The 23,806-nt window shown below is 46.2% G+C and overlaps 2 protein-coding genes across 3 annotated transcripts in view; one reads left to right on the top strand and one right to left on the bottom strand.

Moving 5' to 3' along the window:
• The window catches only part of GGA3 (golgi associated, gamma adaptin ear containing, ARF binding protein 3), a 257,926-nt gene extending 237,810 nt beyond the window's left edge, over positions 1-20,116 (top strand). For both annotated transcript variants that reach the window (XM_068261937.1, XM_068261936.1), the window contains exon 17: positions 16,553-20,116. In XM_068261937.1, coding sequence (XP_068118038.1) covers positions 16,553-16,663 — 111 coding nt within the window. In that variant the 3' untranslated portion in view covers positions 16,664-20,116. The remainder of the gene's footprint in view (positions 1-16,552) is intronic.
• Positions 20,117-20,481: 365 nt separating this feature from the next.
• Positions 20,482-23,806, bottom strand: part of NUP85 (nucleoporin 85) — a 203,380-nt gene continuing 200,055 nt past the window's right edge. Inside the window, exon 19 of the mRNA XM_068261938.1 lies at positions 20,482-20,653. Coding sequence (XP_068118039.1) covers positions 20,555-20,653 — 99 coding nt within the window. The 3' untranslated portion in view covers positions 20,482-20,554. The remainder of the gene's footprint in view (positions 20,654-23,806) is intronic.

The raw sequence follows: 23,806 nt of genomic DNA, 5'->3' as shown, positions 1-23,806 counted from the left end.
CGTATAACAGAGGGGAGAGGGGGCAGCCTTGCCTGGTACCTCTGCCTATTGGAAAAGGATCTGAAATATTTGAGTTGGTGCATATTTGGGCCCTAGGATCGTTATATAGAATTTGCACCCATCTAATAAAATTGTCACCGAACCCAAACCTGGAAAGCGTTGCAAGTAAAAATGGCCATTCCACGGCATCAAATGCCTTGGCGGCATCAAGGGAAATAATAACTCTGTGAATTTGCAAGCTAATCACTACAACAGTGGTAGCAAACAACTTTCTGATATTAAGTGAGGTTTTCTTACCGGGCATAAAGCCTGTTTGGTCGTTATGTATGAGGGATAATAAAACTTTGCTTAATCGTGAAGCCAGTATTTTAGCTAAAATCTTAACGTCTGTTGGGAGTAAAGAGATCGGGCGGTAAGAGTCACATAATGATAAATGTTTTCCAGGTTTGGGTATCAGAACTAGAAGAGCTGTGCGCATAGATTCGGGTAGGGAGCCCTGCTCAAATGCGGATCGAAAGGTTTGTAGGAGAGGGGATTTGACAATCTCTGAGAACCTTTTTAAGACTTCACTGGGGATACCATCGAGTCCAGGGGCTTTTTTATTAGGCATTGAGTGTATGGTTGATTCAAGTTCATCTAAGCTAATGGGGGCGTCAAGTAGCTCAACCTGATCTGGGGAGAGACGGGGAAGGGAAATCTCGGACTCCTCATGGGAGAAGGTAGATTTGGCAGTGTATAGGTCTTGAAAATATGAAGCAAATCTTTTATTAATGGGAACTGGGCCTGTGATTAGAGTAGAATTCGTGTCTTTAATACTACTAACACCTGTAGAGTTCCTGTCTTTGGCCATTCTAGCCAAAAGTGTTCCCGTCCTCTCACCCTGTTCATAGGTTTGTTTGTAAAAAAAGGCTTTGGCCTGGGCCTTCTCTTTTAGTGTACGGGTAAGTTAGGACTGCGCCCCCTTCCAGGCACCCTCATTCAGAGGGGTCCAGAAGGTACGCTTGCTCTAGCGCAGAAATTTGAGACTGAAGGTCGTGTATAGATTTGTTAGTCTCTCTTTTGTGGTGTGATACTGCACTGATGAGGAGACCTCGCAAATATGGTTTAAAGGTATTCCAGACGAGTGCCCTGTCCTTTTCATCCTTGTGTATGTGGAAGAAAAGTGTCAACTTATCTACTAGCCAATCCTCTGATGTGAACAAGGAGAGCCAGAAGGAGTTAAACTTCCAGATGAACTGCGTGGGGGAGTCATCCCAGAGGATTGTCATACCAATTGGAGAGTGGTCAGAAACGATACGGGGAAAAAATTCAACAGACAGTATCACAGGTAGCTAGTTTCCAGAAACAAAAAAATGGTCCAATCTGGACAGGGTGTTATGTGTGGCGGAAAAACATGAAAATTGTTTACACTGGATGGGTGTGACGCCAGGCATCAACAAGAGACATCTCACTCATTAGGTGTGCGAAGGCAGTTATTTTGTTTGTTGCAGCAGGGAATCTATCTATGGCCGGATTACAGACCATATTAAAATCGCCCATCCAGATATTAAAGCATAGGGGCAGAGCAGATATAAAACGGAGGCCCTCTTTAAGAAGTAGTGAGGAGTATGGAGGTGGAATATAAAAAGCAAGCAAAGATATAAGTTTGTTGTATAATAGCCCATGCAAAAAGACATACCTGCCATATTGAACGATCTTAATAGAGTGAGGGGAGAAGGGGATAGATTTTCTAATGAACACAGAGATCCCCCTGGAATATTGAGAGAACTCTGAGTGATATGCCTTGCCCACCCAGTGTCTTTCCATAGTTTTAGACTTGCTGCCCGTGATATGCGTCTCAATCAGAGTTAAGATGTCTGGTTTCTTCTTATTTATATAGGTTAGTACCGTGGAACGTTTTGATAGTCATTTAAGCCTCTCACATTCCAACAGATGATATTCAAACCTTTAGTGTTTTGTGCCATCTGGTGAACTGTGTGGGTAATTGGTATATGTGAATAGGAGAGAGGGAAATAATGGATAACTAACCTCATGGGTACGTGATAGACCCATATCATGTGGAGTGAAAGATAAACCTATAGGGTCAATGAATGAACTAAAAAGCAACATAACTAAAGAAAATAAACCCAAATAAACACCCTGCTTCACTGTAACTGCTAAGTGAAGCTTAGACCCAACTTCAAAACGTGCGGGCACAAGTGAACAGGCTGGGGCTAAGTAGCTCTTCCAGACTGTTCAGTGGTATGAACCAGCACGTAAACAAATCACTACACAAGTGTAGGCGGATAAGGTGGGGTGGTGGTAGGACGGTACGGAGCAGGTCCGTCCAGCAGGAGTCAGATTATCAGTAAATGAATACATTTTCATGCATCATAAACCGGAGTAATAAAAGCTGCAGTACGCTTAGTAATAACTACACAATTCCCTAGTATAAAACTGAGTGGCATTAACACAACAGCCAAATAGTAACAGTAATCAGAACATTGTAACTGAAGTGGGGAAAAGGGGGAGCATCTTCATGAGGCATTGCTGATAATGGCGGCCAAACATAAGGGATAGTGGGGGAAGTAAGGCAGTCCAGGGAGTTTCACATAGTACGCATTATGTCCAGTAAGGTAGATAAGGTGGAGAGTTGTTGGCGTACTGTTAAAGAGCAAGGTTAAAGAGAATCTGTATTTTTAAAATCGCACAAAAGTAAACATACCAGTGCGTTAGGGGACATCTCCTATTACCCTCTGTCACAATTTTGCCGCTCCCCGCCGCATTAAAAGTGGTTAAAAACAGTTTTAAAAAGTTTGTTTATAAACAAACAAAATGGCCACCAAAACAGGAAGTAGGTTGATGTACAGTATGTCCACACATAGAAAATACATTCATACACAAGCAGGCTGTATACAGCCTTCCTTTTGAATCTCAAGAGATCATTTGTGTGTTTCTTTCCCCCTGCAGCTATCTTCCACTGAAGTGTCAGGCTGTTTCTTCCTGCAGAGTGCAGACAGCTCTGCCTGTATGTAATTCCTCAGTATGTGAAAGCCCAGCCAGCTCAGAGGAGGATTTATCCAGCTTGTAAAACATAAGAGAGAAGAGAGAAGCTGCCCTAATCTAAATAATAAACAGGCAGTGTGCAGAGAGGGGCCTGGAGGGGGGGAGATGCATCACAGAACCACAACACTGAAGAACTTGGCAGCGTTCCAGACACAGGCTGACAAGTCTGACAAGAGAGAGATAAGTTGATTTATTACAGAGATGGTGATAGTAGAACGTGCTGCAGTAAGCCAGAACACATTAGAATAGCTTTTGTAACTTGTAGGATGATAAAAAACAGGATGCAATTTTTGTTACGGAGTCTCTTTAAGGCTTTGCACTAAAAACAGTGTTCAAGAACTTGTAAGCATATATCTGAGCAGATGAACGACTGGATCCCGATTTAAGGGATACTTGCTGGGATAGTGCATAGTTTCCATCAGTAAGCAGTGCTGTAGAATTTGCAGACAGGTAGTGCGATCCCAGGGGAAGGGAGGGGATGATTAGGATGTTAATGTACAGTACCTTAGCGATGCGGCGAAGAACGATTGGAACTTTTAGTGTGTTTGTCCATCCAGGTGTAGACATCGTCAGGGTCAGTAAAAAAGTGGGATTTACCATCCGCTAGGATCCTCAGTTGGGCAGGGTAAAGCATTGCGTAGCTGAGTTGGTGGTCACGCAATTTACGTTTGACTGCAGTGAATTTAGCTCTTTGCTTCTGTACTTCTGTGGTGAAGTCGGGGTAAAAAGAGATTGTAGTGTTCTCGAAGGAAATGGCACCCTTCTCTCGTGCAGCACGCAAGACCGCATCACGGTCCCTGTAATTTAAGAGTTTAAAGATAAAAGTACGTGGGGGCTGCCCGGGAGCAGGGAGGTTCGGGGAGATTCTATGGGCACGCTCCACCACAAAAACATGAGAGAAAGTACCTTCACCGAAGGGGGATTTCAACAGGGCCTCTGAACTGCTCCAGGGCGTTGCCCTCGGCCTTCTCGGGGAGGCCTACGATTCTCACATTAGATCGTCTTTGGCGGTTTTCGTGGTCTTCCTGACGGTCCATCGTGGATTTGATGTTCTTTTAGGACTGGCTCATCTCCTTTTGTAGCGGGCGTACAGAGTCCTCAAGGTCGCTTATGCGCTTCTCGGATTCGCTCACGCGGTCCTTTAGAGCACCCAGGTCCTGCCTCAAAAAGGTAACGTCCGTCCGGACTGAGCCCAGCGTGGTGGTGATAACCGCTAGAGTGGCTTGGCAGAATCATCTTTATTATCGCCAAGCACCCCAGAGGAGTACCCGGAATTGCTTGTGGTTCACATGGCAAGAGTAAATCAGGAACATATAACAACACATGTTTGCAAACATAGCGAAGGCAAGCAGGACAGACATACATTTAAAGCATCCTAGTATCAATTAGAGTCCTGGGGGGCGGGGGGGGGACAGGGATTGCTGCTGTAGGAGTCCAGTTTCAGTCAGAGTTTACAGCTGAGAGGAGGGGATGTCTGGGGCTAGAGTGTCCCCGGGATGTAGGGCGGGGGGTGAGTTTTGAGTTCAGTGAGTTCAACAAGAGAACTGCTTGGGGGAAGAAGGTGTTCATGCGCCTAGTGGTCTTGGCGGGGATGGATCTGAGACGACGTCCCAGTGGGAGGGTCTCAAAGTATCGTCTGCCCGGGTGGGAGGGGTCGAGTAAGATTTTGGAGGCTCTTGTCTTCATTCTCGTGGAGTAGAGGAGATCTAGTGAGGGCAGTTGGGCTCCAATGATCTTTTCTGCTGTCTTTATCACTCTGTGGAGTTTATACTTGTCTTTGGCGGTTGCTCCTGCGTACCAGACGATGATGGAGCAGCAGAGGATGGATTCGATGGTCGCGGAGTAAAAGCTGGTGAGCAGGTCCCGTGACATTCCAAATTTTTTCAGTTGGCGTAGGAAGAAAAGCCGCTGTTGAGCTTTCTTCTGGGTTCTGGAGGTGTTCTGCTCCCATTTGAGGTCACTTGTAAGGGTTGAGCCTAGGAACCGAACGCTTTGGACTCTGGAGACCTCAGACCCATCGATGTACACAGGTAGGGGGGCCGGAGGGAGTTTCCGGAAGTCCACGATAAGTTCCACAGTCTTTGCCGCATTGAGAACAAGCTTGTTGGCCTTGCACCAGTTACAGATCCTCGCAACTTCGTTTCGGTAGTTGTCCTCTCCGCCGTTTCTGTCGATGAGGCCGATAAGCGTGGTATCATCTGCGAATTTGATAACTTTGACGGAGTCTGAGGCTGAGGTGCAGTTGTTCGTGTACAGAGAGAACAGGAGAGGGGACAGCACGCAGCCCTGCGGAGCACCGACGTTAGTGGTTCTTTCGCTGGAGATGCGACTGCCAAGCTTGACCCGTTGAGTTCTGTTGGAGAGAAAGTCCTTAAGAGGAGGGAATCTGCCCCAAGATGCGCAAGGTTGTTGATCAGAATGTCTGGACAGATGGTGTTAAAGGCCGAGCTGAAGTCCAGGAAAAGGACCCTAGCATAGGCCCCTGGGCTGTCGAGGTGTTCCGAGATGTATGCCAGGCTGACATTGATGGCATCGTCCACTGATCGGTTTTCCCTGTAGGCAAACTGGAGTGGTTCGAGGAGGGAGCTGGTGGAGTGCTTCAGGTGGGCCAGCACTAGCCTCTCGAATACTTTCATGGTGATGGGGGTCAGGGCTACGGGTCTGAAGTTGTTGAGTTCCGTGTTCCCTGGTTTTTTGGGGACTGGGATGATTGTGGACCTTTTGAAGCAGGAGGGGACCTTTCCTTCTGATAAGGATCTGTTGTAGAGGGAGGTGAGGATGGGAGCTAGTTGGATTGCGCAGGTTCTCAAGCAGAGTGAGGATACCCCATCCGGGCCCGAGGCTTTCCTGGGATTGAGTCCGCGGAGGAGTCGTAGCACATCCTCTTCCTGTACTGCGGTCAGAGCGGGGATTCCACTGGCCCCTGGGGGGCCCTGGGCATCCTCTGTCGCGGATGCCATGAAGTCTGGAGCTGGCTGGGATGCTGGGGCCGCAGGCTGCTTGGATTGGAGGTCAAACCTACAGTAGAACTCGTTGAGTTCTTCCGCCAGTTGTGAGCTGGAAGCTGCTTGGTGAAGGGGAGGTTTGAAGTTTGTTGCCGCCTTGAGACCCTTCCAGACTTCCCGCGAGTTGTTGGACTGTAGGCTGTGGCCTACCTTATTAGAGTGGGACCTTTTTGCTGCTCTCAGTTCTCTGTTCAGGGTATTCCTGGCCTCCCTGTACTCTTCTGGGGTGCCCGACTTGTGAGCCTCCTCCTTGATCTTCCGGAGACGTCGTAGGTTGCTGTTGAACCAGGGCTTATCGTTTGGGAAGACTTTGAAGGTTTTGGTTGGAATGCATGCATCCTCGCAGAAGCGGACGTAGGAGAGGATGTTTTCAGACCATTCCTCCAAGGTGGGTGCCTCCAGGGTCGGCCAGTCAGTGCATTCCAGGCATGCCTGCAGCCTCAGTTTTGCTTCCTCGGACCACTTTTTAACAGTTCTAGTGATGGGCTTTGTCGTCTCCAGCTGCCTTCTGTAAGTGGGGATCAGGTGGATCACGCAGTGGTCTGAGTTCCCTAGGGGAGCGCCTCGAGAGGCCTTGTAGGCGTTTCTGAGGGCCGTGTAGCATTTATCCAGGGTGTTGCGGTTCCTGGTGGGGCAGGTGATGTGCTGCTGGAAGTGGGGCAGTTCCTGTCGCAGGTTTGCGCTGTTGAAGTCCCCTAGGGTGATGATGAGGGCCTCAGGGGAAGCAGTTTCCCACCCCGAGATATAGTCGCTCAGTGTTCTCAGGGCATTCCTGGTGTCGGAGTCCGGTGGGATGTAGACTCCTATTAGGATGAAGGAGGAGAACTCCCTAGGTGAGTACCTGGGCCTGCAGTTGATGGCTAGGAGTTCAACGTCAGGGGAGCAGAACTTGCTGAGGAGTGAGATGTTGGTGCACCAGTCGGAGTTAATGTAGAAGCATATGCCGCCTCCTCTCGTTTTCCCGGAGAGGTCGCGGTCCCGGTCTGCTCGGAAGAGGAGGTAGCCTGGCATCTGTACAGCGTTGTCCGGGACGTTTCCGTTGAGCCAGGTCTCCGTGAAGCAGAGCACAGGGGTGTTCTTGCTTAGCGAGGGTTTGCGGCCGAGCAGTAGGAGAAGTTCATCCACCTTGTTTGGGAGTGAGCAGACGTTCGCTAGGAGTATGGCCGGTATGGAAGAGAGTAGTCCTCTTCTCTTCAGCCTCACCCTAGCCCCTGCCCTTCTCCCCCTGTGGCGGCGATTCTTTGGGCCCCTGGCGCTACTAGTTAGGAGCGCAATGTGGGAGCTGACTGTCTCCCGCAGGATGTCTCCAAATGGCCTTTCGCAGCAAACACGGGGCTCCCATTCCAGGAGTTCGGTACGGGATAGGAAGCGTACGGTTTTTGTCCCCCGTGAGGGTGGTTCCCCCGCGCTCCTGCCTAGGGCAGCAGCTGGGGCAGTCAAGCCTGGGGGGGCAGTGCGGGCAGCAGGCATTGTTTCCGGGTACGGTCAAAAAGTGCATGGGGGGCAGCAGGCAGGGTAGGCTGGTGGAGGCGCAAGTGTAAGCAAGCACAGGTGGGAACAGGCGCAGATGGGGGAGGCCCAGAGGGGAATCATGCGCTGAATGCATCACAGAGGCACAGTTAGTGTTGAGTAGATAGATAGGATTATAGATTTGGCAGGCTGACAATTCATCATAACAGTCTCACTGGGAAGGCAGTCAATACTTGACAATGTAACTGGTAGAGTGAAGTAAAGTAAAGTGGCTCACCATGTCCTCCTCACTGGAGTGGCAGGCAGGGCTGCGGAGTGCAGGCCCTTGGTGGTGGTAGGCAGCACCTTGCAGGCAGCCACGTGTCAGCCACGTGCAGGTTTGGCTGGATGCCGGCAGTGGAAGGCCCGGCGTGCCCGCAGGAACACGGTGATCTTCCTCCTCGGGCAGTGGCCCAGGGCCCCCTCATGAGTGTGAGCTGGGGGAGCGCAGAGCACAGCTGGCCGCGGCTGGTGTGGGTGGCAGGCCTGGAGGTGGTGCCGCTGATGTAGCAGTTGGAGTCCGGGAGGCGGGCCTGGGGCTGAAGCGGGGCGCTGCTGTCCCCTGCTGAGGAGTTCAAAGTGATGGGGGAGCAGACCTGGTGATGGTGCCGCTGCTGGGAGATCGGGGTCCGGGAGGCGGGCCTGGGGCCTGAGCGGTGCGCCGCTGTCCGCGGCTGGTGGGGCGAGCAGGCCTGGAGATGGAGCCGCTTCTGGGCTGTGGCGGCCGGGAGGCGGGCCTGGGGCCTGAGCGGTCCGCGGCTGGTGGGGCGAGCAGGCCTGGAGATGGAGCCGCTTCTGGGCTGTGGCGGCCGGGAGGCGGGCCTGGGGCCTGCACGGTGCGCCGCTGTCCGCGGCTGGTGGGGCGAGCAGGCCTGGAGATGGAGCCGCTTCTGGAACGTGGCGGCCGGGAGGCGGGCCTGGGGCCGGAGCGGAGCGCCACTGTCCGCGGCTGGAGGGGGGGAGCAGTCCTAGAGATGGTGCCGCTGCTGGAGCTTGGAGACCGGGAGGCGAGCCTGGGGCTTGAGCGGTGCTGTGCTGTCCGCGGCTGGTGGAGGGACAAGCAGACCTGAGGATGTAGCCAGCTGGAGCGTGGAGGCCGGGTACGCTGCTGTCCGCGCTGGTGCTGTGGAGATCCAGGAGGCAGGTTAGAGATGCTGCCGTGCGGGTTCCGGGGGTCAGCGGGCGATGATGTGTAGTCCTGTGCTGGTGCTGTGGAGATCCAGGAGGCAGATGCTGCCGTGCGGGTTCCGGGGGGTCAGCGGGCGATGATGTGTGGTCCTGGGCTGGGAGGCGGGTGCCGCAGCTGGGTGGCTGTGCTGCTCTAGGTCGGACTGAACTGAGCGAAACTAGGCTTAGGCAAAACAGCTAAAGCTAACGTGCTAAAGGAGCTAAAAAGAAGCAAAAAAAGAAGCAAAAAAAGAAGCTAAAAGGAGGCTAAAAAGCTGGAAAAGCTGAGGAGCCATGTGACCGAGGCACCTCTTACAGCGCCATCTTGGTCTGCAGTCTGCAATGGCCGACAGGACCTGCGTTAGAGTAGGTGTAGGCTGATCAGATTCCGTGGGGTCAGGAGCTCCGTCATCAGAGGCCGGAGATACCGGGGCCTCGGCGCCATCTTGGTTCCCGCGGCGGAATTTTTCCAGTTTGGCAGCGGCGGTGGAGATGCGGGGAGTCGTCATGCCGGTACACCGGATCAAGTGCGTATTCAGCAGCTTAGTGGGAGCACTGAAAAGAGTTAGGATACAGTCAGGATAGCTGTAGAAGAGCCTGCTGGACGGGAGCTCACTCTGCACACGTCCTCACGCCATGAGCTTGCGGCCACGCCCCTATACTTATTTAATTTTAAACAACTAAGGTCTGCAGTCCTGCTGATGCCATCTAGTTATATGGCATTTTAAAGAAAAAGATGTAAAACATGTAAACATGAGTATTTCTAATGGCATTCCCTAACTGGGATGTGCCTTTTGCCAGATAAGATGTCAATAACCTCCTGATCCCCAGGTGGGTAGTACCATAAAAAAGTTCTACTTCATCAATGAAAACAAATAGATAAATGTACATCTATAAAAGGAAGTAAAGATGACAGCTTCAAAATGCACATGAGCGGTTTTGGCATACTACGCAGACGCTGCCATACTCATGCAGGCACAGTATGCCCGTATTCCTTGCTTGAAAAGAGGCACAAACATATTTAGATTACCATCAAGCTCTTGTCGGTAATCTTTGGTGGGTCTGTGAGTGGAAATTGATGCCATAGGAAGCCTCATTAGGACCCAGAGGCTTCCCTCTTCTTAGGCAAGTATGCTATTTACACCTCAAGTACACTCTAACCAGTTAAGGACGCTGTTAGTTAAAATCTACACCCTGTTTTGATGCTGTTTTGACTTCCAGGTCATTCATTTCAGCTCACTGCCACATGTTCTTGACGCTCTCTACACGCCTGTGACGCCTACGTAGTTCCCCAGAAAACTGCGAATGCGCCATAGGAGTCACAGATGCACAATTCATTGCAAATACTATTTTAAATCAACTTTGTTTCTCCTTCACCAAATGGCTGGAGGAACCTTCTAACCTCCCTGGCGTTCTATTAAGATCGCCAGGGCGGCTGCGGGAGGGTTTTTATTTTAAAGTAAAAAAAAACTGTTTCCTGCAGCCAACTGAAAGTTGGCTGCATGAAAGCCCATTAGAGGGCGCTCCGGAAGCGTCATTCTGATCGCCTCCGGCGACCAGAATGAACAAGGAAGGCCGCAATGAGCAGCCTTCCTTGTTTTGCTTACATCGTCGACATAGCGACGAGCGGAGTGACGTCATGGACGTCAGCCGCCTCCGATCCAGCCCTTAGCGCTGGCCGGAACTTTTGTTCCGGCTGTGCAGGGCTCGGGCGGCTGGAGGGACCCTCTTTCGCCGCTGCTCGCGGCGGATGGCCGCAGAGCGGCGGCGATCAGGCAGCACACGCGACTGGCAAAGTGCCGGCTGCGTGTGCTGCTTTTTATTTTGCAAAAATCGGCCCAGCAGGGCCTGAGTGGCGACCTCCGGCGGTGATGGACGGATATATTCGTCCATACCGCTGAGGAGGTTAATGCAAATGTATTTAGGAAACTCTTAGCAGAAGTTCCTCCAAGCGCCCAGGTGTGAAGAGCTTTCTCCTAGTTTTATAACACTCCCTACAAGGTTTAAATCTCATAAAACAGAGTCTGGTCCAGTGCACACCAAAACCGCTAGCAGATCTGCACAACGCTAGCGAGTTTCGGGAGCAGATTTCAGAGCGATTCTAGGCATGTTTAGAGCGGATTTCTAAACATGCCTAGCGGTTTTGGCTGCGTTTTTGTGTAGCAGATTACACAAATTGTTACAGTAAACGCTGTACTAAACAGCTTCTGTAACAAAAACGCCTGGCAAACCGCTCTGAAGTAGTGTTTTTCAGAGCGGTTTGCGGTTTTCCTATCCTATTGGTAAGCAAACGTGCAGGAGGAGGCCCTTTTGCGGTTTGCTTCAATCCTCAAACCGCCGGTGTGCACCATCTCATTGAGATACATTAAGGCTGCTTTCACAGTGGGACGTTACAGGCGCACGTTAGCGCAGCCTGTAACGCAGCCCAACTCACAGTAATGAAAAATGAATGGGCTGTTCACAGTGCCCACGTTGCGTTACAGAGTAACGCTGCACGTTCAAAGAAAGTGCAGCATGCTGTGCGTTATTCACGGTTTTAGCCGCGTTAGACTGTTTGCACATGCTTAGAGGAGCAGGGGAGAGTCTGCTATTGTCCCTAGCCACATGGCTAATTGATATTCACTGCACTGTGTGACGTGCAGTGTTTACTTCCTAGATTGGCTGGCGGGACCACGTGATGCGATCACGTGGTCTTCACAGTCTTTGGACACATGAGCTGTTTTCATTCTACCAGTATTGAACGAAAACGGTGCACCAAGCGACGCATAATGCGTCTCTATGTAGCATCCGAGTTTAGCACCACCATGCGTTGCGTTAGGGGAACGTTATGCGACCTTAAAGGGACTCCGAGCAGTGCAGAAACTATGGAAAGATGCATATCATTTTAAAGCTCTCTTTCTCCTCTTTCCAATGATATATAAACTGCCGCCCTACGCCCTTTAGTTTTTGCTATTTTCGCGATTGAAATTGCCGCGGCCGCGATTTCAATCGCGAATATAGAGAAAACTAAAAGGCATAGGGCGACGATTTAGGTGTCGCCAGAAAGAGGAGAAAGAGAGCTTTAAAATGATATCCATCTTTCCATAGTTACTTGTATTACACAGGACGACACTTTCCCCAGTGTCAGCAGCTCCATTCAGCAGAAAAAGTCGCCCTGTGTAATACAATGTAACTATGGAAAGATGGATATCATTTTAAAGCTCTCTTTCTCCTCTTTCTGGCGACACCTAAATGGTCGCCCTATGCCTTTAAGTTTTCTCTATTTTCGCGATTGAAATCGCAGTTGCGGCAATTTCAATCGCGAAAATAGCGAAAACTAAAAGGCGTAGGGCGGCGGTTTATATATCATTGGAAAGAGGAGAAAGAGAGCTTTAAAATGATATGCATCTTTCCATAGTTTCTGCACTGCTCGGAGTCCCTTTAACATCCCCTCTAACGCAACGTCTCAGTGTGAAAGAGGCCTTACCGAGCGGTTTGAGAGGCGGATGCGGCCGGCGGATCGCATCAAAAACCGCTCAATGTGCACTGGGCCTCTGAGAGTGCCCAGCGGGCTCCACCTTTGTCACCTCCAAAGACCTTCGAAAGGAAGCTGGGAGATGCTTATCACACAGTTGGTTTCTACCAAAAGAAAGTGACCTCACTGTAACCTCCAAATTCATATCGCCTCATAATTAGGATGATCTGATGATGCTAGAAGCACCATTTTTGCAGAGTGGTAAAGAGACTCTGTAACAAAAAAGTTCCCCTGGGGGTACTCACGTCGGGAGGGGGAAGCCCCAGGGTCCCAATGAGCCTTCCCCTGTAGCTGCAGGCAATCCAGCGCTGGCTCCCCTGAAGTCTTTGGCAATCCAGGCTCGACAAGCCTGACAAGCTACATTTATTTACCTTCCCTGGCTCCAGCGGGGGCGCTGTTGCGGCTCTCAGCACGGAGATAGGTGGAAATAGCTGATCTCCGTCGGGTCCACTGTACTAGGCTGGCGCAGGAGACTTGCGTCTGCGCTGTAGAGTGGCCCAACAGCGATTGGCTATTTCCGCCTATCTCCGAGCGGAGAGCAGATACTGCGCTGGAGCCGGGAAGGTAAATATTTACATCTCCGCCATTCCGGGAGCTTTTTCGCCACCGCCGTGGGACACAGGAGGATGGAGAAGTCTAGGTAGTATCTGGAGGCTTCCTCCACCCGAGGTGAGTACCCCCCAGGGGAACTTTTTCTTGTTACAGGTTTTCTTTAAGTTCATTCTAACCCACATTCTGGGAAATTCCCAGAATCCTGCGATGTAAAATCTCGTAGCGATATGGGTTTGAATTGTCAGGAGTAGTCACACAATGGCACATCGGTCATAATTCATATCAAATGATTCATAAAATTGCTGAATGTGGCTTTGCAGTCTGTTTCTTGATGTGACCTATGGGCATGGAGAGAGTGGGCAAAACAGGAATTGTGCCAAAAGTTCTCTCTGTGCAAGGGGAACTGCCCCTATTCAAGTTTCACAAGGCTGGACTTGACTCCCAACTAGTGATGGTTAAAACACAATGACATGCTGAGCCCCGACATTCTATACCTCTCTGCCTCTAATACTTTTTTTTTTGCCCTAGACCCTGAACAAGCATGCAGCAGATAAGGTGTTTTTGACATTTTTGTCAGATCTGACAAGATTAGCTGCATGCTTGTTTCTGCTGTGGTTCTGCAGGCAGATAGCTCAGCAGGACTGCCAGGTAACTGGTATTGCTTAAAAAGAAATCAATATGGCAGCCTCCATGTACCTCTCACCACAGTTCTCCTTTAATCTGACATCAAATTACCATCAATTGACAGCCAGCTAGACACTGGCAAATCACTTGGATTACTCCTCACAAGGCCTCTGGCCATCAACCCCTTTGGACTTCGATTGCCGCAAGGACTACAAATAATGGTATTTTGAATTGTATTATAAGACATTGGCCTCAATTCACTAAGATTATCTTCTGTCTTTAATAACGTTTCTAGAGTTATCACCATGGTGATGAGGCATGTCTTATTCAGGAAACATTTTACTTCAGGCAAACCTAAAGTTAACTTTTCTGTCTTTAAAATAACTCCAGAATTCTTTAAAGGGATACTGTAGGGGGGGCAGGGGAAAATGAGTTGAACTTACCCGAGGCTTCTAACGGTCCCCTGCAGACATCCTGTGTTGGCGCAGCCACTCACCGATGCTCCGGCCCCGCCTCCGGTTCACTTCTGGAATTTCAGACTTTAAAGTCTGAAAACCACTGCGCCTGCGTTGCCGTGTCCTCGATCCCGCTGATGTCATCAAGAGCGCACAGCGCAGGCCCAGTATGGTCTGTGTCTGCGCAGTACACTCCTGGTGACATCAGCGGGAGCGAGGACACGGGCGTGCAGGCGCAGTGGTTTTCTGACTTTTAAGTCAGAAATTCCAGAAGTGAACTGGAGGCGGGGCCGGAGCATCGGTGAGTGGCTGCGCCAACACAGGATGTCTGCGTGGGACCATTAGAAGCCCCGGGTAAGTTCAGCTCATTTTCCCCCAACCCCCCTACAGTATCCCTTTAAGTTAAAGACAGGCCATTAATGAACTGTGTGTGAAAATAACTACAGAGGAGGTAACTTAAGGAATGAAGAGATAAGATAACTCTCTCACTGTGTGGAGGTAAGTTTTTTTTCTTGCCTTATTATCTCCAGCATTATCTTAGTGAGCCATGGTTTCCTTTCCATCTCTACCCTTATTCTATCAACCCAATCAGTTTTGACTGACAGGTATATTTATCTGTTGCTTGTATAATATATATTTGTGTGTGTATAGTTTTAAAATTAAACTAACGGTTTTATCGTTCAGTTTTGTGCCTGTTCTGGTAATCGGATTGTTGCTACAAAGAATTTGCCCTCAAGAGTCATTGTTTTATTATGTTCTTATAAATTGTCGTTTTGCTAGTTAGGTTTGTAAATGACTTTCTTCCTTTTAGGAATAGCTAGTGGGGGGTCTCTTTGCCCTTTCAAATTTGGAGAGTGGTGGCAGTGAAATTACCAGATTTCCAGCATGAAATCGATATTTTTATTTTACCCATTGTACATACAATCGAAATTGTACATGTATGGGCACCATTAACCAATCTTAACAGTTTACTATGCACACTGTGGATTTGCCTCCAGAAGTCTCTAGTGCATGAGACATGCATGGCAACTGTGGCCTAGCCTAGTAATACGGGATTGGTTGCCACATTACATTGTCTGCAACCAATCTTTGTCAATCTGCTCACCGTATTTCTAGCCATTGGATGTGACTAATCTCCGAATGGTAATGGCAGCAGTCTAGACGGAATAGGTACGCTTTGTCACGTTATCATCTGTAATCCATCAACCGATCTTTTTAACGCCATTTAGATGGGACCGTGGGGCTGGATTGTCACACCGTCGCTGTTCACTCACCCTGCCGTCTCTAGGATGGAAGAGCCCATTTCATTGGCTCCTGACTGTTTATCAATGTAAGCAACTCCCATTGGCTTACATTGATAGATAAGGTCATGAGCCAATGAAAGAGGCTCCTGACTGGTTCACAAGAACTCTGCCAACGGCAGAGTGGGTGGCCTGAGGTTCCTGTCGTAAACAGCGGTTATGTGTGTCGATTCGTCGGTATTCCGCCTTTAGCGGTTTCTGGTCCTTAACCACTTTACCCCCAGCGGTACGGATTTCTCCGTCCCTTTTTCCACCCTGTTAACACCAAGTGACGGAGAAATCCGTAACTTGACGCCGCTCACGCCGCCCGGAGATCAATGAACGGGAAAAACCTTTATCGTTCCTTGATCTGTGCCCCCCGCAATGATCAGCTACTTCTATGAGAAGCAGCGATCATTGTGAGGAAAAAAAAGTTTCCCAGCCTCCTAACCCTTCCTGCAAGCATTCTTCCTGTACGCTTGCAGGTCGCATAAACAAAAAGTTACTGTGGCCATCTTGTGGCCAAATAGTAAAACTACACCCTAAAGCATTTTTCATATACAAATACATTACTTTTAAACTAACAATTAACTCATTACCTCCTACACTTCCCAATTTTTTTTTGTTTTGTAATTAAAAAAAAAAAATTACAATTAAAAAAAATATATAAATAGTTACCTTAGGGACTGAACTTTTTAAATATTTATGTCAAGAGGGTATAACGCTGTTACTTTATAAACTATGGGCTTGTAATTAGGGATGGACGCAAAACTGAAAAAATGCACCTTTATTTCCAAATAAAATATTGGCGCCAAACGTGATATGCACATAATTTAAATGGTTTTATAACCACGACAAAGAGGCAAATACATTTATTGGGTTTTAATTACAGTAGCATGCATTATTTAAAAACTATAAAGGCCGAAAACTGAAAAATAATTTTTTCCCCACATTTTTCCTATTTTCCCATTAAAACACATTTAGAATAAAATAATTCTTGGCATAATGTCCCACCTAAAGAAAGCCTAATTGGTGGCAAAAGGAACAAGATATAGTTCATTTCATTGTGATAAATAATTATAAAGTTATAGACAAATAAATGGAAGGAGCGCTGAAAGGTGAAAATTGCTCTGGTGCTCAAGGGGTAAAACCCCTCAGTTGTGAAGTGGTTAAGGGGGCAGAGACCACTGGTATTGGAGTGGTTAAGTCAGTTTGTGGGTTTTTTTATATTATACAAACACATGCACATATAAAACAAAATCATTTTGCCTGGAGCTGAGCTTTCAGTATGTATGGGGTTTGTGGGTATCACATTGAAAGGTAGCTCTGTAAAATTGATATGAATAGGTTATATTTTAGTGTCATGGTCCGAACAAACTTGTATTGTTTTTCTCCCTTTAGGAAAAAGTACGACTCAGGTATAAGCTGTCATTTACACTGGGAGAAGAGTTCGGCACAGAGGTGGGGGAAGTGGACCAGTTTCCCAGCCCAGATCTATGGGGCAAACTATGACCTCCAGTAGCTATGGTCAGGTTCAGACTGATAGTGAATGAAAGTTATTATTATTGCTTCAAGATGAAGGTTACTTATATGTCTCATACTTGAGGCAAAGAAAAATAGGTCTTCGTGATACGACTATGACCCTCTCTGCACTTTATTTGTATTCTCCTAAATGGACTTGTTCATTTCCAGAGGTTTTAAAGCCTTCATTTTACTGTTCTGTAATGATAAATCTAGTCTTTATTTTAACCACAGCTGCTATAGAGCCAACATACCGGTAGAAAGGCACAGATGTTTTCACATTTTTTCCCCTGTAGGCAGTATTATTCTAATTTGTTACTGTAGAAACTTAATGTATGAAAAATGATGCTGATTTTGTGAAAAAATAGGATTGCTATAAATCCTTTGCGTCTCTTATGAGTAAAGTTCTGCTTAGTAAGTTTGTATTTATAGTGCTGCTGTTCTTAATTTATGACAGTGCAAATTTTCTTTCAAGTGACCACAGATTTATTTTCAAATGTGAACGATTACTGTTTTGTTCAAAGTAAACAAGGTAAAGATCAATTATTTTTCAAACAAAATATGTAACCTGGGGAACCATTTGCGTTGTCTTTTCATACAAACAATGAACAGTGTACAAACATACTGTGTCATTAATACTAATGAACCCACCTTGGACAGCGTGTCTATTCTTCTGTGAAAGAGAATCTGTACTGTAAAATTCTTACAATAAAAAGCATACCATTCTATTCATTATGTTCTCCTGGGCCACTCCCTGCTGCAATCCTGGCTTGTAATTGCCAGTTTTAGGCAGTGTTTACAAACAAGACATGGCCTCTAACCAGCATGTGATAGGCTGAGAGTAGCTTAGTCCATGACTCACACAGAGCCTGGAAAGGGTGTGTATAGCTTCTATCCTATCACAAGCATTCTGCATATATGCAGTTCCAATTCTTACAGCCACAGGAGCATGATCAAGAGGCATGCAGCTGTCAGCAGGGCACTACTGCTCTTGGAACAGCACAGAAAGACCCAGGAGGCTTTCAGGGGGCTAGAATAGGATTTATGTAAGTTAAACTAAGATCTTTCATTTCACTTTAGGTTTCCTTTAAAGAGAATCTGTATTGTTAAAATCGCTCAAAAGTAAACATACCAGTGCGTTAGGGGACATCTACTATTACCCTCTGTCACAATTTCGCCGCTCCTTGCCGCATTAAAAGTGGTTAAAAACAGTTTTAAAAAGTTTGTTTGTAAACAAACAAAATGGCCACCAAAACAGGAAGTAGGTTGATGTATAGTATGTCCACACATAGAAAATACATCCATACACAAGCAGGCTGTATACAGCATTCCTTTTGAATCTCAAGAGATAATTTGTGTGTTTCTTTCCCCCATGCACTGAAGTTTCAGGCTGCTCTTTTCTTCCTGCAAACAGCTTTGCCCTTGTTTGTAATTCCTCAGTATGTGAAAGCCCAGCCAGCTCAGAGGATGATTTATCCAGCTTGTAAAAGATAAGAGAGAAGAGAGAAGCTGCTCTAATCTAAATAACACACAGGCAGTGTGCAGAGAGGGGCCTGGAAGGATGAGTTCATAGCAGAACCACAACACTGAAGAACTTGGCAGCCTTCCAGACACAGGCCGACAAGTCTGACAGGGGAAAGATACATTGATTTATTACAGAGACAGTGATGGTATGCAAAGTGCTGCAGTTAGCCAGAACACATTAGAATAGCTTTTGGAACTTGTAGGATGATAAAAAACAGGATGCAATTTTTGTTACGGAGTCTCTTTAACTGTCATTTACTATCTGCATTTATTAAAGGAGACCCAATTACCATTTTTTTTTCCTTGGATTTATAGAACTGCTACGTGGTGAGATTACAATGAATTACAACGTTTTATCTTACTGAGGCTGATTTAGAAGCAATGAGCAACTGTAAAGCCTTGTACACACATTAGATGAAAACTCGTCCGAGGCTACAAAAACCATCTCTGCTGAGAATCTAGCGTGTGTTCAGTGGCCTCCAATGCCTCAGACAGTTATCAGCCGGGCAGGTAGATTTGGCCAATTGTTGAGAGCATTGTTCTGCGCACTCTCACGGGTCTTGCGTAATGTCACCCACCCTGCTCCATCGGTCCTCTATCCTCCTACATTGCATTAGAATGCAATATGTAGCCTGCAGGTTAGTGACACATCTGTATATCCTCAGCCATGAAATGTTGCCTGAGGGATAGACTCGCGCTCTGTGCTGGGCAACATGCCTTGTAAATGTGTATGAGGCTTTAGTCTGTTATTTATGGCAGTGATCTGCAAACTTAGCTCTCCAGCTGTTAAGGAATTATAAGTCCCACAATGCATTGCGGGAGTCTTGACAGTCATTCATAAAGGCAAAAGCATTGTGGGACTTGTAGTTCCTTAACAGCTGGAGAGCCAAGTTTGCAGATCACTGACTTATGGGAATTTGCCAAAGTATTTGAGTATTTTAGGAAAGGAATATGTGACTGTTTCAGGTTTTAAAAATCAGCTCCAATTTTGTACAACGTATAAACTTTTTTTTGTTAAAAAAAAAAAAGACACCTGCAGTCTGCATAAAAAAACTAAACTATTCAGAGACTTCCCCTTACTGAGGTTTTGAGGCTTCCCGATCTTCCTACTCACCTTCTGTGCTGGGACAGATCGTTGAAGATTGCTTGTGACTGCACTGCGCAGGCCCAATATACTGCCTGTGCAGTAGCATGGACCCCATGCAGTTCTGTGCTGGTGAGAACCCACTTACACAGAGGAGGACATAGCTGAGGATCCTAGCCAGCGATGGAGGAGGTAGTGGAGCATCCAGGAGCGCCCCCCAACAGATATGTACTCTCCCCCATATCAGGTTTACTTTAAAGAAGTTTTTCTCCTATCAGACTACCCTATTGAAAGCAGTACTTTATGAACTTGTATACTGAATAACAATAGTCATTTATATTTTTTTTTCTTATAGAAGTGATCTAACTACTAAAAAAAAAAATTCTGTAATGTATGGTAGTCTGCTTGCTGACCAGTTCTCTGGTAAATTGCATACTACAGTACATTTAAATGTTCAATTGACAGTTCCAGATGTGGTGATATTGCCTACTGAGCCTGTTCAGAAGTAGAGCTGTTCAAAAAACAAAACCCTGATCTAATTTTAAAGATGCCTTTGAATGCAAGGTACAAGTGTTCTGAGAATTAACTTTTTTTTTTTACGTGAAGGTTTAGCTCATATTTTATCCAAAGAAAAGTAAGACAACTTAATCTGGACACTTTTTCCAATGTAGTGACTGAAACTATTTGGGCAAAATTTTAATGCATTATTTCATTTGAGGGATACCGATTATTATTGTAATATCTGTGGTGCAAATGTTCAGTTACAGGCTACAGCCCTACAGTGTGTGTTGAGTAGAAGCGGAAGTCTGCATGTTTAATAAAGTCTGTCATTGTCATTTTCTTGTTTTTTTTCATTGCTGTTGTATTGACAAAGTCTGCATTAAAAAGATGCCAGTTACATAATTTTCTTCCTTGCCATACAGTATTTCTGTCCAAGACCATACTTGCAAATAATATAAACATTTCATATAGTATATAGCACACAATTCCCCCAGGCTTTTACTAAGGATGGTGAATGGAATCTTAAATGTTAGTGTTATGAAGCTTGGAAATGGTCTCTGATAATGCAAGTATTATGGTTGCTAGGGATGGTCAATAAAAAAAAAAGTTAATAATTCTGAGTTGATGCAGATTGGAAATGGAACAATCACCATTCACATTTTCCTTGAAGCTCTGTATGGTAAAATCAGAGTCAGTCACCTAATTTGAAAACATTTTTATTTGAAAACAATACTATAGTATATACAGGATACTTGTCATTTTCCTCACTCCAACTAGGCTTGAAGTGTTCCTTCCTTTACAATGGCACGTGCTAGGTTCCGTGCAAGAGCCAGCCACAACATCTCAACCTTTGTTGTCTCAATGTTATCTTCCTGTGTAAAAGAAGATCAAGATTCAAAGACAAAACTGGCATAAAAATTGCACAACAGATTGTATAAATACCTACAACGAAACCACAATAAAATAACTGAAGCATAATGAAACATGCAGTTTAAAAAAAAAAAACATTTTTGTGTGGTACTCTGTCAAAACTCCATCACTCCCCTTAAAGGATAAATGAGGCAAAAAAAAAGGACATCAGAAGCCCCAGGTAAGTACATCCGATTTTTTTTTTACATTTACCTCGTATCCTTTAACTGGAGATGGTTAGTCACATTTTGGAATTAAAGGGACATTTTTAATTTAAAATTTGCAAACAAATATGTAGTATGTTTTTTTCCAGAGTAAAATGAGCCATAAATTACTTTTCTCCTATGTTGCTGTCACTTACAGTAGGTAGAAGAAATCTGACAGAAGCAACAGGTTTGGGACTAGTACATCTCTTCATGGGAGGATTCTCAGGGATTTATTTCCAAAGCACTGTTTTTTGGCAGTTGGACAGAGCAACTGCCATTCACTACGTAGCGAGCAGGGAAGCTGTCCAGCATCATTGTTTAAAGAGGAACTCCAGTAAAAATAATGTAGTAAAAAAAGTGCTTCATTTTTTACCATAAATATGTATAAATGATTTAGTCAGTGTTTGCTCATTGTAAAATCTTTCCTCTCCCCGATTTACATTCTGACATTTATTACATGGTGACATTTTTACTGTGGGCAGGTTATGTAGCTGCTCCTAGCTGTTTTGGCTGTTAGAGACAGCTGTAAACAGCTAATTCCTGTCTGTGAACATTGTTACATTGTGGCAGTTTGTCCAGAGTACCGCGGTACTCAGAGCTTCTTGTGGGAGGGGTTTCAGCACAAAATCAGTCATACAGCGCCCCCTGACGGTCTGTTTGTGAAAATCATTATTTCTCATGTAAAAGGGGGTATCAGCTACTAATTGGGATAAAATTCAATTCTAGGTTGGAGTTTCTCTTTAAATCCTTTTTAGGGAATATCTTTATAAAGAATAAAAGCCTTGCTGAGAATCCCCTATGAAGAGATGGACTAGTCCAACACCTGGTTTCTGTCAGATTTCTACTACCTACTGTAAGTGACAGCAACATAGACAAATAAGTATGTTTTGTTTTTTTCCAGAGTAAAATGAGTCATAAATTACTTACTTTTCTCCTATGTTTGCACATATTTAAAATTTTACAAGTTTTCGCCATAGTGCATCTTTAAGCATTAGCACTTGAAATCATTAAAGCTGGCATTGTAGACCTCTTTGAAAAAGTGATTTTTCTTGTTGTTACATTGACATTTTGGAATTGCAAATTTTAAGTAACAGTTTCAATAAACACGCTGTGACCTTAACCCCCTTGCCGTTCCAATTACTGCGGCAAGGGGGCAGCGCAGCATTTTTTTTTTAAATCATGTAGCTAGCCTAGCGCTAGCTACATGATAGCCACTGACAAGCGGCATCCCCCTACCTACTTCGATCGCCGCCGGCGATCTGCGCAAGCAGGTAATCCCGTTGAGAATGGGATTTCCTGCAGGGCTTCCTCCGTCGCCATGGCGGGATGATGTCATGGACGTCAGAGGGAATCCCGATCCACCCCTCAGCGCTGCCTGGCACTGATTGGCCAGGTTGCGCAAGGGGTCGGGGAGGGGGGGGGGCGCGCCGTGTAGCGCCGAATCGGCGGCGATCGACTTATGCACGCAGCTAGCAAAGTGCTAGCTGCGTGTACTAAAAAAAAAAAAAATTGTGAACAATCGGCCCAGCGGGGCCTGAGCAATCCTCCTGCGCAGGTTACACCGAGCTCGGGATAACCGGCAAAGAGGTTAAGGGCCTGTTTCCACTACCCGCATTGCCGTGGTGCGATCATCGCGGCAGGGCCCAATACTATCCCTATGGGAAAATGCAGCATGCTATCCATATTTTTAGTCGTACCGCATCACAAACAAAAATGGAAACTGTTCCATTGATGAACATTAGCCGCAGTTTAAATGCGTGTAGTGGAAACGGCCCTAAAGGTGCTCCGAAAACTACATATGTATACATACATATAATATGTACATATGTACTAGAGCAAAATGCACAGTTTAAGGACTGCTTTTGCGAAAATCTTTAAATTTAAAATATATGTAAACACATAAATACCACTAGTCTGCGACTAAAAAGCGGTTTGATTATTTTCAACAAATTTCCATGTATTTTGGTGTGCTAAAAACAAAATATTTAAAAGAACTCTTAGATGTCATGATTTGCCACAAAATGGATGCTTCAGAGATACATTCCAGATGCTACTCACAAGTGTAAATGCACTAAGAGCCGCCTCGCAGGGAAGAAGAATGACGTTTAGTGTGGTAGAGATGGCCAGAGCGGTTCGCCCAGCCAACAGTTCACAGCGAACAAAGAGTTTACATCTATTCACGAACATATGGCGTGCTCGATTCGACGCCCTATACATTATTATGGAGCCACAAATTGACCCCTCACCCCAGAGTCAGCAGACACATGGCAGCCAATAAGCTATCCCTCCACTGGTTCACTCCCCCACCTATCAGAAAGGCAGCACAGCGGCTGTTTTACCACTCTCTCCTTCACAGCAGCCACAGTCAGAGTGGTACTGCTATTAGGGAAAGTGTAAGCTAGTAAGCCTGTGTTCTGTGTCCTCAGTGGAGTTTCTTGCTGCTACAGTACCAATTCCCCATCAACTTAGCCCCAACAGCCCTTCTAAAGGCTGCATTTTGATCTTGTGATATTGCTGTTTGGTGTGTCCACACAGTGCACTTTAGCTGTTGAAGACAGGTGCAGTCAGTGCTTAGTGCTACAGTAGTTCACCCTTCTAAGGGCTGTTTTTCTTTTTCTTGCTATTGTTATATTCCAGTTTTGTGTGTCCAGTGCACCCATTACCTGTTGGAAACAGGTCTGCTGGTCTTAGTAGTGCACAGACTTGATAAATCACCCTTGTAAGGGCTGTTTTTCTTGCTATTGTTATATTGCAGTTGTGCATGTCCAGTGCACCTGTTAGCTGTTGGAGATAGGTCTGCTGGTCCTAGTAGTTCATTGATCATAACCCAAAAATCCTTCAACACCACTACTAGGCATCTATAGTATCCACTATTGCCCCCTGTATAAGGCCTCAGTGCAGAATTAAGGT

Source organism: Hyperolius riggenbachi, chromosome 12, assembly GCF_040937935.1.
Source record: "Hyperolius riggenbachi isolate aHypRig1 chromosome 12, aHypRig1.pri, whole genome shotgun sequence".
NCBI classification, from domain to species: Eukaryota; Metazoa; Chordata; class Amphibia; order Anura; family Hyperoliidae; genus Hyperolius; species Hyperolius riggenbachi.
This window is presented reverse-complemented; position numbering and strand designations above follow the sequence as displayed.